The sequence below is a fragment of the Scyliorhinus torazame genome, chromosome 3 (genome assembly GCF_047496885.1).
Source record: "Scyliorhinus torazame isolate Kashiwa2021f chromosome 3, sScyTor2.1, whole genome shotgun sequence".
Classification (NCBI taxonomy): domain Eukaryota; kingdom Metazoa; phylum Chordata; class Chondrichthyes; order Carcharhiniformes; family Scyliorhinidae; genus Scyliorhinus; species Scyliorhinus torazame.
In genome coordinates, this window is record NC_092709.1 from 104,706,164 (window position 1) to 104,726,091 (window position 19,928).

The 19,928-nt window shown below is 47.2% G+C and overlaps 2 protein-coding genes across 2 annotated transcripts in view; both read left to right on the forward strand.

Annotated features, from left to right (window-relative positions):
• LOC140409391 (uncharacterized) overlaps positions 1–4,870 on the forward strand; it is a 466,596-nt gene extending 461,726 nt beyond the window's left edge. The window contains exon 14 of the mRNA XM_072497839.1: positions 3,871–4,870. Within this exon, the coding sequence (XP_072353940.1) occupies positions 3,871–4,870 (1,000 nt within the window). The remainder of the gene's footprint in view (positions 1–3,870) is intronic.
• Positions 4,871–4,982: 112 nt separating this feature from the next.
• Positions 4,983–19,928, forward strand: part of LOC140409392 (IQ domain-containing protein M-like) — a 215,625-nt gene continuing 200,679 nt past the window's right edge. Inside the window, exon 1 of the mRNA XM_072497840.1 lies at positions 4,983–5,003. Coding sequence (XP_072353941.1) covers positions 4,983–5,003 — 21 coding nt within the window. The remainder of the gene's footprint in view (positions 5,004–19,928) is intronic.

The window sequence follows — 19,928 nt, forward strand, 5'->3', positions numbered from 1 at the left end:
CGAGAAAAAACGAAGATGCGAAGTTTCAGTCGGGGCGGGGGCTTGTTGAATTGCACGCACCTTCACTGTGACGGGATGCAGACCTTCGTGGTCCACCCGATAGCCCAGGTAGACTACTTCCTTCGCCTGAAAGACATACTTTGTACGACGTAAACGGACTCCTGCCTCTGAAAAGCGTCTAAGGATAGCCCCCAAAGTTTCCAAATGTTCCTGCTCCGACGTCCCTGTAATCAAAACGTCGTCTTAGTAGACAGCGCCACGTGGTAAACTTCTCAAGATGCCCTTCATGACGCGTTGAAAGATAGCACAGGCAGAGGATACCCCAAAGGGCAACCGTGTATATTCATACAGGCCCCGGTGTGTATTAATAGTTACATATGGCGGGAGGCAGGGTCCAGCTCCAACTGCATGTAGGCGTGACTCATATCTAATTTCGTGAACGAGAGTCCGCATGCAGGCTTCGCATAGAGATCTTCTATGCGAGGCATTGGATATCGGTCGAGCCATGAAGCCGTAGTCACTAAGTTTATAGTCGCCGCACAAGCGAACTGTGGCATCTGGCTTCATTAGATGTACAATTTACGCTGCCCAGTCAGTGAAACGGACAGGCCTGATAATACCCAAGGACTCCAAACGAGTGAGCACCCCTTCTACCTTCTCGAGCAAGGCGTAAGGCATCGGGGGCACCCAAAAATAGCACGGCGTGGCTCCTGGTTCAACTTGGATGCGGGCTACGGCCCCTTTTATTTTCCCCAAACCGGGCTGGAATACATCTAGTACCTCAGTCAACCCTCCAGAACCTGTTTGGAGGATGTGCTGCCACTGCAGCCACAAATGCCGCGTCCAGTCCCGACCCAACAGGCTGGGTCCGTGGCCGCGCATCACAATAAGTGGGGAAATACCCCTCCTGGCGTCCATAAAAAACAGGGGTCATCGTAGTTCCTGCAATGTCCAATGGTTCCCCCGTGTAGATGACCAACCTGGCCTGCGTATTGGTTAATGTAAGGATCTGTATACCCTGCTTGATGCGGTCGAATGTCCTCTGGGCGACCACGGATAATGCTGCGCCAGTGTCCAACTCCATCTCAAGCGGGTGACCATTGACCCTTACTGTCACCTTAATGGGGGCCACACGGGGAGCCGCCACACAATGCAGCTGCAGGCAGTCGTCCTCCGTCTCCACGTCCTCTGGAGTAGTCGCCGCAGGTTCATCCAAATGGAAGGTACGGCCCCTGTGCTGGCCCCAGTTTCTGACGGAACGTCGGTGCCTCTGGCGCCCCCAGGACCGGCGAACGCGACGGGGTCGGCGCCTACAAGTCCGACACTGACATGGCTCCTCATCCATTGGTTCTGGAGAAGGATCCCTTCGGGGAGGAACGTCCTGCGGCCACTGGTGTCGATCTGGACGTCGCCCTGCCCAAGGTACCGCAGGGGTGCGGAGAGACGCTTTTGGACGTGCACCCCCATTCCCTGTAGCTCCTGCACTCCCCGTTCTGCGCTCTCTCATGACAATACTATTTGAATGGCCTGTTGAAAAGTCAATGTTGGCTTGGCTAACAACTTTCCCTGGGTGGCCACGTTGTTAATATCGCAAACCAAACGGTCGCGTAACATTTCCGACAAGGTCTCATCATAGTCACAGTACTCCGCAATCCTGCGTAGCCTGGATAGAAACTCTGCAAAGGATTCTCCTGGGGTCCTCTCAGTGGTATTAAAACGGTAACGCTGGACTATCGTGGATGGGGTTAGGTTAAAATGTTGCCCCATTAAGGTCACAAGTTCATCAAATGTCTTGGTGTACGTAAGGCTCCTAATCACCCCAAACGTATGCGGGCAGCAGGCGGTGAGCAATATGACCACCTGGCGCTCATTTTCAGCGATGTTGTTTGCCCGGAAATAGTAACGCATCCGTTGTGCGTACTGGTTCCAACTTTCCAGAACAGCATCAAAGACATCCAAACGTCCAAAAAGAGGCATGGTGTAACAGAAAAAAACCTTCCAACCTGTATCCAACAGAAATCCAGGGAGATGGCTTCAGCAGCGTAGACAGCTACCCACTTTAACCCTCGTTGCCAGTTTTGTGAGGGCCACGAAGAATCCAGCACAAGTTTGTAGAATAGAAAGAAATTACATTTATTTACAATTACAGATTTATACAGCAGCAGTACTCCCTTGCTGCTCACTCCTCTCTAGCTGGTTCCATACTGGCCAGCTCTATTTATGCAGGGACTCTGCTAATGATTTCTCCGCCCCCCTCATTGGGGAAGCTCATACTCCCTAAAGATTGTGGGATTGCCATTAGTCCCCAGCCAGTGGTAAGCAAGCAGGTTATAACACTTTGGCTGTATGACCCATGTATCCAGCATCACATTGGCACTGACATTTATATAGCATGTTACTCATTTGTGAGGTAGGCAGAACATCTTTTTGGCTTGAATACAGCATCCTTTTAGGAGTGAATACCAACCATGTTGCTATGACACAGTAGCAGCACCAAGCAGCTTGTTTTACCTGCTTCTAAAATTTTTGAGATACCTTGGCCTTCCAGGGTAATCTGTGGAGGGCTGAGCACTTTTTCAAGCCAAAAGTGATGGCTATCTGCCCGTTCTGTATTCGCCACAAATAGGATGCTGTCGTCAAGCCGCACAAATGAGTGATGTGGTATATGAATTTCAGTGCTGATGCAATGCTAGGTACGTGGGCCATACACCAAAAGACTAGCGGATTATATGAAACAGCCTGTCCCTTCCACTGTTCGCAATGGGCAAGGTATAGACCATAGCCAACTAGCCAATGCTTGCAAACTCCAAACACAGTGTCCAACATTAAATGTGATTCCAAGATTGGACAACATTTGCTAAATAACCCTCACTGTACTTAGAATTACGTCGCCAACCAAATGAGATTGTCATCAGGTTCATGGCGTGGCACATTTGCATAGACTGACAGACAGAAAGAACATATACATGCACTGCGCCTGCTTTAGCTAAACAAAATAGGTGACTGCTATTTGTTGATTGATTCCCCAGGGAAATGCTGTGACCAATCAGAGTCAAGCTGCTTGGTTTAAATTTCAAACAATGCTTGGCAATTATCTGTCAGACCAATCAGAACCCACTAGCCAACCAATCGGCATTCTCTTCTCATACTGCATAAATTGTTGTTGTCCCCTGATAACTGAATTCTTGGAAAGTGTCCTGATAAGTGCAAGACAAAAAGCTTTGACATGTCTCTTTTTTCAACAATACTAGAGAAATAAAGCAAGGGATAGATAGGTTGGGTGGTGATAGAGAAATTAGAGTCAGAAAAGAGAAGTGTGAAAATACGTTTAAATTGGATATTTAATAAAAATCTCTTAAGAATTTATTACACGCAAACATGTTTAAATATTTCCCTTTCTGGGCTGGTGGCATTGACTGATATTCATTAACAATTACCATGTAATTAAAAGAGTACTTACGCTGTTAAGTACCAGCTCTTTCTTTCTACAGTGAATTTAATTCAACTTGAGTTTAAAAGTTCAGCAGCAACGGGGAGGTGAGATGCCAATTTAGGTGAGGTAAATAGTGGAGTAAAACACATTATCCAGCAAGTTATGACAATTTGAATCCACAGGGTTTATCTTCTTTGCCTGAACTGGCCACTATACGCATTAATAACAACATGAATTGTGAATTTGCCACTATTTTGGCATCGGCATTTGGACCAGAATAACATTTGAACAGGGCCTGCTTTTTTACAAAATTGGAACAAAGCAAACTAAAATAGATGAGCAAAGCCTCCTTCCCCCACAAAGATCACAGCCTTTCAATTAGTATTTAACGTTTTGTCATTTTATCATATTTTCTGTTAATTAAAATACCTTTGTAGATTACAGAGAACAGATCCTGAAAAAGGTGGTGTGTTGCCTCATGACACCGGTCAACAAGAAATTAACAGACTCCACGTGGAAAAAGGTCACAAAATTCAAATCTCAGCAAATTCTCCAGGTTCAACCATTGCTCAAGTTCAAGGCGCAAACGTATTGAGAAAACAGGAATATTCTGACAGAACCGGCAAATACAAAACGGGGTCTGAAATGGATGGCCGACCACCTCGCGGTTTCAAAAAGACTGAAATCACTTCTGTGAAAATCCCAGACACATCTAAAGCCGACAGAGGACAGGTCACTTATTTTCCGAGTTCATTTGATAGCCAGAGTTTGATTTCCCCAAAGGGTGTCAGGGATAACAAACATAAAGTTAACAAAAGATGCAAAGTCCGAGCACCGTCTAATGTACTTGCTCGGTCAACAATGACAACTATAAATAAGGAAAAGCAAAATTATATTATGGAGAAGATATATAATACAAAATGTACTTCAGCTATTCAGAAAGGGGAAAACCTGTTCCTGTTTACTCGTGATGATTGTACCCATTTTCAATTACTTAAAAACTATAAGGTATTTGATGAATATATTCCAGAGACTTCCTATAATGAAGCTTACTTAACATATACATCTGAGACAGGACAATATCCGGCAACGACTGATCAAGATCAGCATATGCATGCCTCGTTGGTTGAACTAATCGATTCACGTGAATGTAACAAGTCCATTTTGGATTACGAACAAACAATGCAATCTATTCAAATGAGAGTCCTAGGTCATTGCCTCCAATTACAGGATTCTTCAAAAGTGAAAAAATATCCTCATTTGGCACACGATCTCGTAAAACGCCCAGCACTGTCAACCTACTCTAAGAAAATGCAGAGTTTCCAAATAATCAAACCAACCAAAGCTGATCGACCAATTGCCATGTACTTTCAACCTAAAGGCACAGTAAGGACCAATATTCTGTCAATAATTATAAGATCAGAAGTTGATTTTTAGCAGAATTATTTATTCCTGGGTCACCTTTCTCTTAAATATAAGTTTAATGCAGATTGTTTTAAAATATGCTGATATTTGTTGTGTAGAGCTGCAAATATTAACTTAATTTTCGATGAAGAAGGAGGCATTCCAGGTTTGTTGAATTTGACATATTACTTTATAATTCAAATTGTTTGAAAATTACAGATATTGCCAGTTTCTATGATTTACTTAGAGAAATTTCAAGAGGAATTTTCCCTTCTGGAGATTAAGTGCCAGAAGGGTCGGTTTCATGGCATGTTTCCCACTGGGCAGTGAGGCAGGAAACAGTGCCCGGTTTCATGCTTGCAAGCTCACTACTATACATCAGCGAGTATCTCTACTAATCATATGGCAAAGTGGGCATTTATTCACATGCCCCACCGTCACCTAATTGGGTTGAAGGTCGGCACCATATTTAAATGCCACCCAAACACACGCATTGCTTTTAGCAGACCAGCATCGGAGGTAATGACAGCACAAGCCTCTGGCATTCAAAGGACGGCTTGAGATCAGGCACCCACTGAGTCTGAGTCAGATGATATGCCTTTGGAAATCATTGCCTCTAAAATGCTGTAGATGCACCACCAGGCAGCGGTGGAATGGTGACACAGTGGTTAGCACTGCAGTCTCACAGCGCCAAGACCCAGGTTCGATTCTGATCTTGGGTGACTGTCCGTGTGGAGTCTTCACGTACTCCCTGTGTCTACATGTGTTTCCTCCGGGTGCTCCTGTTTCCTCCCACAGTCCAAAAATGTGCAGTTTTGGTGGATTGGCTAAATCGCCCCTTAGTGTCCAAAGGTTAGGTGGGGTTCCAGGGATAGGGTGGGAGAGTGGGCATTGGTAGGTGCCCTTTTGTAGGGTCGGTGAGACTCGATGGGCCGATTACCCTCCATCTGCACTGCAGGGATTCTATGAAAATCAGGAGAGTTGTGAGAGGCAGTCAACATACTAGATGGAGGAGTCCGTCTGCTTTCTGCCTGATGTCCTGTCTTCGAAATGCGAGCGGTTTGAGGTCCCTATGGGAAGGATTGGAGACCCTGCTCCTGCAGTTCCTGCCAGATTTGCACTTGGACCGGCACTCCCATAACTATAGGCATTGGGCAGGTCCATCAGTCACTAGGCAAGAGGGGGTGGGGCACATTGCCTTGTCTCCAAGAGCCACTTCTCCTCGGGGGGGGGGGGGGGGGGGGGGGTCAGGCAGGGGCCGCGGGTCCTCTTAAGGAGGAGAACCAGAAGCTGGAGATTCTGGGTTTATCCATTTTTGTGACTCTTGAGTGTTCACCAAATTCCAATCGCCTCAGTCTGTGACACCATCAGCTCCCAAGCCCAAGGAAGATGTATCTGCCCCACAGCAAACACTCAAAGCACGCTTGGGGTCCCCAGATCTCGATCCTCTAGAGTGCACCCGCCAAAGTCAGCAGGGCATAGCAGTCAGCAGGCTGACTCCACCTCTGTTGCGGATGTCGAGGATCCAACAAAATAAAGGAGTAGGCTTAAAAAGATAAAGACATTTTAACATCACTTTTGAGCCATGGGTGTCCAATCATTGTTAATATCATACACCTTTCCAAATACATTTGCTTTTCATGAGAATGGTCACATAATTTGAAAGCATCGTGTTTGTTTTATTCGTTCATGGGACGTGGGTGTGGCAGGCTGCGCCAGCATTTATTACGCATCCCAAAATACCTTTGAGGGGGCAGTTAAGAGTCAGCCACATTGCTGTGGATCTGAAATCACATGTAGGCCAGGCCAGGTAAGGATGGCAGATTTCCTTTTGTAAAAGGCATTAGTTAATCAGTTGGGTTTTTACGACAATCGACAATGGTTTCATGGCCATCATTAGACTTTTAATGTGTCACCATCTGCAGTGGCGGGATTTGAACCTGGATCCCCAGAGCATTACTCTGGGTCTCTGGTTTACTAGTCCAGTGATAATACACCACCGCCTCCCTCTTATTGCAAGGATGAACCATGCTCCCACTGAGGGTTTGCCTCCCTTTGTAAGCCCCACATTAATATGACGACTACATGTGTCATGATAGTTACTCGGCCCTTGTGTTAGGTCAGGTATATGTGTCAAACTCTTCACTGGAAGTGTCTTCAAAATGTGTTAGTAACCTCTGCTCCTTAGGAAATAACATGGAGTTAAGCATGCTCAATGGTTTTGGAAGGTTAGCCATGATTGTATTTCTTTGTTGGTAGTGGCAAAGCACAAGACCTGCAGCCATGATGGTCTCTGCAAACGTGCACATCTCAGTAACGACAAACAGACCATTAGGTATAGGAGCAGAATTAGGCCATTTGGCCCATCAAGTCTGCTCCGGCATTCAATCATGGCTGATATGTTTCTCATCACCATTCTCCTGCCTTCTTCCCATAACCCCTGATCCCCTTATTGATCAAGAACTTATCAATCTCTGTTTTAAAGCCACTCAGTGACTTGGCCTCCACAGCCTTCTGCAGCAATGAGTTCCACCGTCAGGCTGAAGAAATTCCTTCTCATCTCTGTTTTAAAGGATAGTCTTTTCAGTCTGAGGCTGTGCCCTAGTTTCTTCTACTAGTGGAACAACTTTACCTAGGCCTCTCAATATTCTGTAAGTTTCAATGAAATCCTCCCCTCATCCTTCTAAACTCCATCCAGTACAGACCCAGAGTCCTCAACCACTGCTCATATGACAAGTCCTTCATTCCAGGGATCATTCTTATGAACCTCCTCTGGACCCTTTCCAAGGCCAGTACATCCTTCCTTAGATACAGGGCCCAAAACTGCTCACAATACTCCAAATGGGGTCTGGCCAGAACCTTTTACAGCCACAAAAGTACATCCCTGGTCTTGTATTCTAGCCCTCTCAAGATGAATGCTAACACTGTATTTGCCTTCCTCACTGCCAACTGAACCTGCATGTTAACCTTAAGAGAATCGAGAACAAGGACTCCTCTAAGTACCTTTGTGCTTCTGATTGCTGAAGCCTTTTTCCATTTAGAAAATAGTCTACGTCTTGATTCTTCCTACCAAAGTGCACAATCGCACACATTTCTACAATGTATTCCATCTGCCACTTCTTTGCCCATTCTCTTAGCCTGTCTGGATTCTTCTGCAGCCTCTCTCCTCCCTCAACACAACCTGTCCATCTACATATCTTTATATCATCTGCAAACTTAGCAACAATTCCCTCTGTTCCTTCTCCCAGATCATTAATGTATATCGTGAATAGCTGTGGACCCAAAACTGACCCCTGCAGAACACTATTATTCACTGGCTGCCATCCTGAAAATCATAGAATTTACAGTGCAGAAGGAGGCCATTCAGCCCATCGAGTCTACACCAGCTCTTGGAAAGAGTACCCTACCCAAGGTCAACACCTCCACCCTATCCCCATAATCCAGTAACCCCACCCAACACTAAGGGCAATTTTGGACACTAAGGGCAATTTATCATGGCCAATCCACCTAACCTGCACATCTTTGGACTGTGGGAGGAAACCGGAGCACCCGGAGGAAACCCACGCACACACGGGGAGGATGTGCAGACTCCGCACAGACAGTGGCCCAAGCTGTAATTGAACCTGGGACCCTGGAGCTGTGAAGCAATTGTGCTATTCACAATGCTACCGTGTTATCCATAACAAAGCAACACATTTGATTCGTACACCATCCAATATATTCACCATCCACTCCCTCTACATCCAATGCCCAGTGGCAACAGTGTGTATCATCTACAAGATACACTGCAGCATCTCACTGAGGCTCCTGACTTGGAATATATCACTGTTTCTTCTCTATCACTCGGTCAAAATCCTGGAATTCTCCCCTTAACTGCGCTGTGGGTGTACCTGCACCTAATGGACTACAGAGATTCAAGAAGTGCTCAGCACCACCCTCTCAAGGGCAGTTAGAGACAGACAATATAACTACTGACACAGCCAGTGTCACCCATGTCCCTGGAAATAATTTTTAAAATCCCTTTGAGCGCTGTATTGCTAACCTTTGAGATATAGAATAATATAGAGTGATGCAGAGGGTCACCTCCCAGGTGTTTCATTGAAACATAGAAAATAGAAGCAGGAGGAGGCCATTCATACCTTCGCGCCTGCACCACCATATGACATACCTCTCCTCATATGACAGTCCCGCCGTCTCAGGAATCAGCCTGGTAAAACTTTACTCCATCCATAGCAAGAACATCCTTCCTCAGATAAGGACAACAAAGTACTCCAGGTGTGGCTTCAGCATTGCTGAAGCCACACCTGGAGTACTTTGTTGTCCTTATACAATTGCAGTAAAACATCTCTATTTCTAAAATCAAATCCTCTCGCTAAGAAGGCCAACATACCATTTGCCTTCTTTATTGTACCTGCACACTTACCTTCAGTGACTGATGCACGAGGACACCAACTCTTGCAGAGTATCCTCCTCTCTACATTTACACCCATTCAAATAATAATCTGCCTTCCTATTTTTCCTACCGAAACGGATAATCTCACATTTATCCACATTATACTGCATCTGCCATGCATGTGCCCACTCACTCAGCCTGTCCAAATCCCGCTGAAGCATCTCTGCAACCTCCTCACAGCTCGCCCTCCCACCCAACTTTGTATCATCTGCAAGTTTGGGGATAATACATTTAGTTCCCTCGTCCAGATCATTAATATATAGGGCGGGATTCTCCCAGCCCCGTGCCGGGCCGGAGACTCCCCGCAACCGCGCCGTGCCGCCCCAACGCTGGCACGCGATTCTCCACGGAGCGGAGAATTGGCGCCGGCGTGATTGGCGCGGCGCCGGTTGCTGGCCGCCGATTCTCCGGCCTGGATGGGCCGAGCGGCCGCTCTAAAAAGGCAGAGTCCCGACGGCGCGTCCACACCTGCTCGCAGCCGGCGGGAACTTTGCGCGCAGGGTCAAGGGGCTGCCCGTGGGGGGGGGGGGGGGGGGGGCTCCGACCTTGGGTGGTGCCTCCGATGGGGCCTGGCCCGCGATTGGAGCCCACCGATCGGTGGACCAGCCTCTCGCTCCCCGGGCCTATTTTTTTATGCGCCGACCCTTGAACCCCCGCGCCATGTTGCATCGGGGCCGGCGCGTTGAGGGAGGCCACTGCGCATGGGCGGGTTGGCGCCAGTGCCACTGCGCATGTCCTCGTTGACACCGGCGCCACTACGCGTGCGCGGATCCCACGGCGCACAGTGCGCGCCGGGATGGGATGCTGGAGCATGCTGGCCCCCTGTAGGGGCCAGAATTGGTACTTTCAGCAGCCCGTTCACGCCGTCGTGAAACGCGACGGCATTTCCGACAACGTGGACACTCTGCCGCCGAATGGGAGAATCCCGCCCATAATGTGAAAAGTTGCTATCCTAGCACACAATCCCTGCAGTATCCCACTAGTCACTACCTGCCAATCAGAAAAGGCCCATTTATTCCAACTAGTCTGCCAACTAGCTTTCTATCTATCTCAAGACACTACCCATAATCTCATGCTCTTTAACTTTACATATTAATCTTCTATGTGAGACCTTGTCGAAAGCCTTCTGAAAGTCTAAATAAATGACATCCACCGGTTCTCCCTGGTCAACTCTACTAGTTACATCTTCAAAGAATTCCAGTAGATTTGTCAAGCATGATTTTCCTTTCATAAATCTAGACTTTGTCTGATTACATCACTGCTTTCCAAATGCTGTGCTATGAAATCCTTATTAATGGACTCCAGCAACTTCCCTGCTACTGACGTTAAGCTCATTGACCTATAGTTCCCTGTTTTCTCTCGACCTTCCTTTTTGAATAGCGGGGTTACATCCACTACCCTCCAATCTGTAGGAACCATTCCAGAGCCCAAAGAATTTTGGAAAATGACCACCAATGGATCTACTATTTCTCTGCCGACTTCCCTAAGTACTCTGGGATGAAGACATTTCAGGCCCTGGAGATGTGTCCGTCTTCAATCCCATTAATTTCCCCCAAATCATTTATTTATGACTAATAATTTCCTTCAGCTCCTCACAAAAACCTTTTTCTCTCAGAACTTCCGGTACATTATTCATGTCTTCCTTTATGAAGACAGAAGCAAAAGTACAAATTTAGTTCCTCAACCATTTCTTTGTTCCCTGTTATGAATTCCCCCAACTCTGACTGTAAGGAGCCTACATTAGTTTTTAATCATTCTTTTTCTCTTTACATACCTATAGAAACTTTTACAATCAGTTTTTGTGTTCCCTGCTAGTTTACTTTCAAATTGTGTTTTCCCCTTCTTAATCAATCTCTTGGTCTACCTTTAATGAATTTTAAACTGTTCCCAATCCTCAGGTCCATTACTTTTTCTTACCAATTTGTATGCCACTTCTTTTAATCTAACACTATCTCTAATTTCCCTTGTAAGCCATGGTTACATACCATTATACTGCACCTGCCACAGTTCCCTTTCTACTCTTGCGCCAAATAGTAATAAATAACTTTTGAAGTTCACCTATTCATTCCTTGAATGCCTGCTATTGCCTGTCCACTGTCTTTCCTTTCAGTAATGTTTGCCAGTCCGTCATAGCCAGTTCATGCCTCATACCATCTTAGTTATCTTTATTGAGGTTCAGGACCATGGTCTCAGAATCAACTACCTCACTATTCACCTTGATAAAGAAATTCTACCATATTATGGACACTCATCCCTAAGGGATGGTCACAGCTTGCCAACAAATCCTTTCTCATTGTTACAATACCCAGTCCAAGATGACCTGTTCCTTTGTTGATTCTTCAACATACTGGTCCAGAAAACCATCCCACATTCACTCCAGAAATTCCTCCTCTATTGCACTGTAACTAATTTGAGTCACCCAATCCATATGCAGATTAAAGTCACCCATAATCACAGATGTTCCTTTATCACATGTATCTCTGATTTTCTGTCTAATGCTATTCCCAACTGCAGTTTGGTGGTCGTGTATACAAATATTTTTTGTCCCTTGATGTTTCTTAACTCCACCCAGATAGATTCCACAGCATCTGTACTAATATCTTTCCTCAATATTGTATCAATTTGTATCAATATTGTTGAACCAACAACGCAATTCCACCACCTTTTCTTTTAGAACATAGAACATAGAACAATACAGCGCAGTACAGGCCCTTCGGCCCACGATGTTGCACCGAAACAAAAGCCATCTAAACTACACTATGCCATTATCATCCATATGTTTATCCAATAAACTTTTAAATGCCCTCAATGTTGGCGAGTTCACTACTGTAGCAGGTAGGGCATTCCACGGCCTCACTACTCTTTGCGTAAAGAACCTACCTCTGACCTCTGTCCTATATCTATTACCTCTCAGTTTAAAGTTATGTCCCCTCGTGCCAGCCATATCCATCCGCGGGAGAAGGCTCTCACTGTCCACCCTATCCAACCCCCTGATCATTTTGTATGCCTCTATTAAGTCTCCTCTTAACCTTCTTCTCTCCAACGAAAACAACCTCAAGTCCATCAGCCTTTCCTCATAAGATTTTCCCTCCATACCAGGCAACATCCTGGTAAATCTCCTCTGCACCCGCTCCAAAGCCGCCACGTCCTTCCTATAATGCGGTGACCAGAACTGTACGCAATACTCCAAATGCAGCCGTACCAGAGTTCTGTACAGCTGCAACATGACCTCCCGACTCCGGAACTCAATCCCTTTACCAATAAAGGCCAACACTCCATACGCCTTCTTCACAACCCTATCAACCTGGGTGGCAACTTTCAGGGATCTATGTACATGGACACCTAGATCCCTCTGCTCATCCACACTTTCAAGAACTTTACCATTAGCCAAATATTCCGCATTCCTGTTATTCCTTCCAAAGTGAATCACCTCACACTTCTCTACATTAAACTCCATTTGCCACCTCTCAGCCCAGCTCTGCAGCTTATCTATATCCCTCTGTAACCTGCTACATCCTTCCACACTATCGACAACACCACCGACTTTAGTATCGTCTGCAAATTTACTCACCCACCCTTCTGCGCCTTCCTCTGGTCATTGATAAAAATGACAAACAGCAACGGCCCCAGAACAGATCCTTGTGGTACTCCACTTGTGACTGTACTCCATTCTGAACATTTCCCATCAACCACCACCCTCTGTCTTCTTTCAGCTAGCCAATTTCTGATCCACATCTCTAAATCACCCTCAATCCCCAGCCTCCGTATTTTTTGCAATAGCCTACCGTGGGGAACCTTATCAAACGCTTTGCTGAAATCCATATACACCACATCAACTGCTCTACCCTCGTCTACCTGTTCAGTCACCTTCTCAAAGAACTCAATAAGGTTTGTGAGGCATGACCTACCCTTCACAAAGCCATGCTGACTATCCCTGATCATATTATTCCTATCTAGATGATTATAAATCTTGTCTCTTATAATCCCCTCCAAGACTTTACCCACTACAGACGTGAGGCTCACCGGTCCATAGTTGCCGGGGTTGTCTCTGCTCCCCTTTTTGAACAAAGGGACCACATTTGCTGTCCTCCAGTCCTCTGGCACTATTCCTGTAGCCAATGATGACATAAAAATCAAAGCCAAAGGTCCAGCAATCTCTTCCCTGGCCTCCCAGAGAATCCTAGGATAAATCCCATCAGGTCCCGGGGACTTATCTATTTTCAGCCTGTCCAGAATTGCCAACACCTCTTCCCTACGTACCTCAATGCCATCTATTCGATTAGCCTGGGGCTCAGCATTCTCCTCCACAACATTATCTTTTTCCTGAGTGAATACTGATGAAAAATATTCATTTAGTATCTCGCCTATCCCTTCAGACTCCACACACAATTTCCCATCCCTGTCCTTGACTGGTCCTACTCTTTCCCTAGTCATTTGCTTATTCCTGACATACCTATAGAAAGCTTTTGGGTTTTCCTTGATCCTTCCTGCCAAATACTTCTCATGTCCCCTCCTTGCTCGTCTTAGCTCTCTCTTTAGATCCTTCCTCGCTACCTTGTAACTATCCATCGCCCCAACCGAAACTTCACACTTCATCTTCACATAGGCCTCCTTCTTCCTCTTAACAAGAGATTCCACTTCCTTGGTAAACTACGGTTCCCTCGCTCGACGCCTTCCTCCCTGTCTGACCGGTACATACTTATCAAGAACACGCAGTAGCTGATCCTTGAACAAGCCCCACTTATCCAGTGTGCCCAACACTTGCAGCCTACATCTCCACCTTATCCCCCCCAAGTCACGTCTAATGGCATCATAATTGCCCTTCCCCCAGCTATAACTCTTGCCCTGCGGTGTATACTTATCCCTTTCCATCATTAACGTAAACGTCACCGAATTGTGGTCACTGTCCCCAAAGTGCTCTCCTACCTCCAAATCCAACACCTGGCCTGGTTCATTACCCAAAACCAAATCCAACGTGGCCTCGCCTCTTGTTGGCCTGTCAACATATTGTTTCAGGAAACCCTCCTGCACACACTGTACAAAAAACGACCCATCTATTGTACTCGAACTATATCTTTTCCAGTCAATATTTGGAAAGTTAAAGTCTCCCATAATAACTACCCTGTTACTTTCGCTCATATCCAGAATCATCTTCGCCATCCTTTCCTCTACATCCCTAGAACTATTAGGAGGCCTATAAAAAACTCCCAACAGGGTGACCTCTCCTTTCCTGTTTCTAACTTCAGCCCATACTACCTCGGAAGAAGAGTCCCCTTCTAGCATCCTCTCCGCCACCGTAACACTGCTCTTGACTAGCAGCGCCACACCTCCCCCTCTTTTGCCTCCTTCTCTGAGCTTACTAAAACACCTAAACCCCGGAACCTGCAACATCCATTCCTGTCCCTGCTCTATCCATGTCTCCGAAATGGCCACAACATCGAAGTCCCAGGTACCAACCCATGCTGCCAGTTCCCCTACCTTGTTTCGTATACTCCTGGCATTGAAGTAGACACACTTCAAACCACCTACCTGAACACTGGCCCCCTCCTGCGACGTCAAATCTGTGCTCCTGACCTCTATACTCTCATTCTCCCTTACCCTAAAACTACAATCCAGGTTCCCATGCCCCTGCTGCATTAGTTTAAACCCCCCCAAAGAGCACTAACAAATTTCCCCCCCAGGATATTTGTGCCCCTCAGGTTCAGATGTAGACCATCCTGTCTGTAGAGGTCCCACCTTCCCCAGAAAGAGCCCCAGTTATCCAGAAATCTGAATCCCTCCCGCCTGCACCATCCCTGTAGCCACGTGTTTAAATGCTCTCTCTCCCTATTCCTCATCTCACTATCACGTGGCACGGGCAACAACCCAGAGATAACACCTCTGTTTGTTCTAGTTCTGAGCTTCCATCCTAGCTCCCTGAAAGCCTGCCTGACATCCTTGTCCCCTTTCCTACCTATGTCGTTAGTGCCAATGTGGACCACGACTTGGGGCTGCTCCCCCTCCCCCCTAAGGACCCGGAAAACACGATCCGAGACATCACGTACCCTTGCACCTGGGAGGCAACATACCAAACGTGAGTCTCTCACGCTCCCACAAAATCTCCTATCTGTGCCCCTGACTATAGAGTCCCCAATTACTAATGCTCTGCTCCTCTCCCCCTTCCCTTCTGAGCAACAGGGACAGACTCCGTGCCAGAGGCCCGTACCCCATGGCTTACCCCTGGTAAGTCCCCCCCCCCCACAAGTATCCAAAGCGGTATACTTGTTTCTGAGGGGAACGACCGCAGGGGATCCCTGCACTGACTGCTTTTTCCCAGTCCCTCTTACAGTTACCCACCTATCTCCAATCTTTGGTGTAACTAATTCCCTGAAGCTGCTATCTATGACCCCTTCTGCCTCCCGAATGATCCGAAGTTCTTCCAACTCCAGCTCCAGTTCCCTAACTCGGTCTTGGAGGAGCTGGAGATGGCAGCACTTCCTGCAGGTAAAATCAGCAGGGACACTAACTGCATCCCTCACCTCAAACATCCTGCAGGAGGAACATTGCACTCCCTTCCCTGCCATTCCTCTTACTTTCTACCAAGATCTGGCTAACAACTAAATTAAATTTTTATAAAAAATAATAATAATATAATAAAATATGGTACTTACCTCAGACCAATGGGTTTTATTATTAGGTTAGAGGAGGAGGGCGGGTGGGAGACACTACACGTGTAGTGTCTCGGGTTTCCTCTCCACCAGAATTTATTGGTGAGGGTCTTCCCAGACGTCCGCGGGTCGACTTCCTGTTCCCGCCTAAAAAACTAATTTTTAAAAAAAAGAAAGAAAAGAAGAAAAATTCTCAGCTCCTGCTGAAATTGACTAACCAGCCAGCTCCACACCCGCCGAAATCGACTGGCCTGCCCCTGCAAAGACAAGTGCTTTTAAAGGTTGACTTACCTCCCAGCAGCCACTTCCGCAATGCTCCCGCTGAAACTGACTCACCAACTGTTCTCACGCTGAAATCGACTGGCCTGCCCCTGCAAAGACAAGTGCTTTTAAAGGTTGACTTACCTCCCAGCAGCCACTTCTTGTCCTTCCTAAAAACTGAATAGCCCTCAATGTTTAGTTCCCATCCTTCGTCACCTTGGAGCCATGTTTTCCTAATCCCAACTATATCATATCCCTTTACAACTATCTGCGCAACTAATTCATCCATTTAATTTTTTTTTTATTAAATATTTTATTGAAAATTTTTGGTCAACCAACACAGTACATTGTGCATCCTTTACACAATATTATAACAACACAAATAACAATGACCTATTTTATAAACAAAAAATGAATAAATAATAAATAACAAAAATGAAAACTAGCCCTAATTGGCAACTGCCTTGTCACAAGTAACACTCTCCAAAAATATAATTTAACAGTCCAATATATAATTATCTGTAGCAACGACCTATACATACTATACAGTATATATTAACAACCCTGAGAGTCCTTCTGGTTCCTCCTCCCCCCCCCCCCCCCCCCCCCCCCCCCCCCCCGATCCTGGGCTGCTGCTGCTGCCTTCTTTTTCCCATTCCGTCTATCTTTCTGCGAGGTATTCGACGAACGGTTGCCACCGCCTGGTGAACCCTTGAGCCGACCCCCTTAGGACGAACTTAATCCGCTCTAGCTTTATAAACCCCGCCATGTCATTTATCCAGGTCTCCACCCCTGGGGGCTTGGCTTCTTTCCACATTAGCAATATCCTGCGCCGGGCTACTAGGGACGCAAAGGCCAAAACATCGGCCTCTCTCGCCTCCTGCACTCCCGGCTCTTGTGCAACCCCAAATATAGCCAACCCCCAGCTTGGTTCGACCCGGACTCCTACTACTTTTGAAAGCACCTTTGTCACCCCCATCCAAAACCCCTGTAGTGCCGGGCATGACCAAAACATATGGGTATGATTCGCTGGGCTTCTCGAGCACCTCGCACACCTATCCTCCACCCCAAAAAATTTACTGAGCCGTGCTCCAGTCATATGTGCCCTGTGTAATACCTTAAACTGAATCAGGCTTAGCCTGGCACACGAGGACGACGAGTTTACCCTGCTTAGGGCATCTGCCCACAGCCCCTCCTCTATCTCCTCCCCCAGCTCTTCTTCCCATTTCCCTTTTAGTTCATCTACCATAGTCTCCCCTTCGTCCCTCATTTCCCTATATATATCCGACACCTTACCATCCCCCACCCATGTCTTTGAGATCACTCTGTCCTGCACCTCTTGTGTCGGGAGCTGCGGGAATTCCCTCACCTGTTGCCTCGCAAAAGCCCTCAGTTGCATATACCTGAATGCATTCCCTTGGGGCAACCCATATTTCTCGGTCAGCGCTCCCAGACTCGCGAACTTCCCATCCACAAACAGAACTTTCAGTTGCGTTATTCCTGCTCTTTGCCACATTCCATATCCCCCATCCATTCCCCCCAGGGCAAACCTATGGTTGTTTCTTATCGGGGACCCCCCCAAGGCTCCAGTCTTTCCCCTATGCCGTCTCCACTGTCCCCAAATCTTCAGTGTAGCCACCACCACCGGGCTTGTGGTGTAGTTCCTCGCTGAGAACGGCAATGGGGCTGTCACCATAGCCTGTAGGCTAGTCCCCCTACAGGACGCCCTCTCTAATCTCTTCCACGCCGCTCCCTCCTCCTCTCCCATCCACTTACTCACCATTGAAATATTAGCGGCCCAATAATACTCACTTAGGCTCGGTAGTGCCAGCCCCCCCCTATCCCTGCTACGCTGTAAGAATCCCTTCCTCACTCTCGGGGTCTTCCCGGCCCACACAAAACCCATGATGCTCTTTTCAATCCTTTTAAAAAAAGCCTTCGTGATCACCACCGGGAGGCACTGAAACACAAAGAGGAATCTCGGGAGGACCACCATCTTAACCGCCTGCACCCTCCCTGCCATTGACAGGGATACCATATCCCATCTCTTGAAATCCTCCTCCATCTGTTCCACCAACCATGTTAAATTTAACCTATGCAATGTGCCCCAATTCTTAGCTATCTGGATCCCCAGGTAACAAAAGTCCCTTGTTACCTTCCTCAACGGTAGGTCCTCTATTTCTCTACTCTGCTCCCCTGGATGCACCACAAACAACTCACTTTTCCCCATGTTCAATTTATACCCTGAAAAATCCCCAAACTCCCCAAGTATCCACATTATTTCTGGCATCCCCTCCGCCGGGTCCGCCACGTATAGTAGCAAATCGTCCGCATACAAAGATACCCGGTGCTCTTCTCCTCCCCTAAGTACTCCCCTCCACTTCTTGGAACCCCTCAACGCTATCGCCAGGGGCTCAATCGCCAGTGCAAACAATAATGGGGACAGAGGGCATCCCTGCCTTGTCCCTCTATGGAGCCGAAAATATGCAGATCCCCGTCCATTCGTGACCACGCTCGCCACTGGGGCCCTATACAACAGCTGCACCCATCTAACATACCCCTCTCCAAAACCAAATCTCCTCAACACCTCCCACAAATAATCCCACTCCACTCTATCAAATGCTTTCTCGGCATCCATCGCCACTACTATCTCCGTTTCTCCCTCTGGTGGGGCCATCATCATTACCCCTAACAACCTCCGTATCTTCGTGTTCAGCTGTCTCCCCTTCACAAACCCAGTTTGGTCCTCGTGGACCACCCCCGGGACACATTCCTCTATTCTCATTGCCATTACCTTGGCCAGGACCTTGGCATCTACATTTAGGAGGGAAATAGGTCTATAGGACCCGCATTGTAGCGGGTCCTTTTCCTTCTTTAAGAGAAGCGATATCGTTGCTTCAGACATAGTCGGGGGCAGTTGTCCCCTTTCCTTTGCCTCATTAAAGGTCCTCGTCAGTACCTGGGCGAGCAAGTCCACATATTTTCTATAGAATTCGACTGGGAATCCATCCGGTCCCGGGGCCTTTCCCGCCTGCATGCTCCTAATTCCTTTCACCACTTCTTCTACCTCGATCTGTGCTCCCAGTCCCACCCTTTCCTGCTCTTCCACCTTGGGAAATTCCAGCCGATCCAAGAAGCCCATCATTCTCTCCCTCCCATCCGGGGGTTGAGCTTCATATAATTTTTTATAAAATGTCTTGAACACTCCATTCACTCTCTCCGCTCCCCGCTCCATCTCTCCTTCCTCATCCCTCACTCCCCCTATTTCCCTCGCTGCTCCCCTTTTCCTCAATTGGTGTGCCAGCAACCTGCTCGCCTTCTCCCCATATTCGTACTGTACACCCTGTGCCTTCCTCCATTGTGCCTCTGCAGTGCCTGTAGTCAGCAAGTCAAATTCTACATGTAGCCTTTGCCTTTCCCTGTACAGTCCCTCCTCCGGTGCTTCCGCATATTGTCTGTCCATCCTCAAAAGTTCTTGCAGCAACCGCTCCCGTTCCTTACTCTCCTGCTTCCCTTTATGTGCCCTTATTGATATCAGCTCTCCTCTAACCACCGCCTTCAACGCCTCCCAGACCACTCCCACCTGGACCCCCCCATTATCATTGAGTTCCAAGTACTTTTCAATGCACCCCCTCACCCTTAGACACACCCCCTCATCTGCCATTAGTCCCATGTCCATTCTCCAGGGTGGGCGCCCTCCTGTTTCCTCCCCTATCTCCAAGTCCACCCA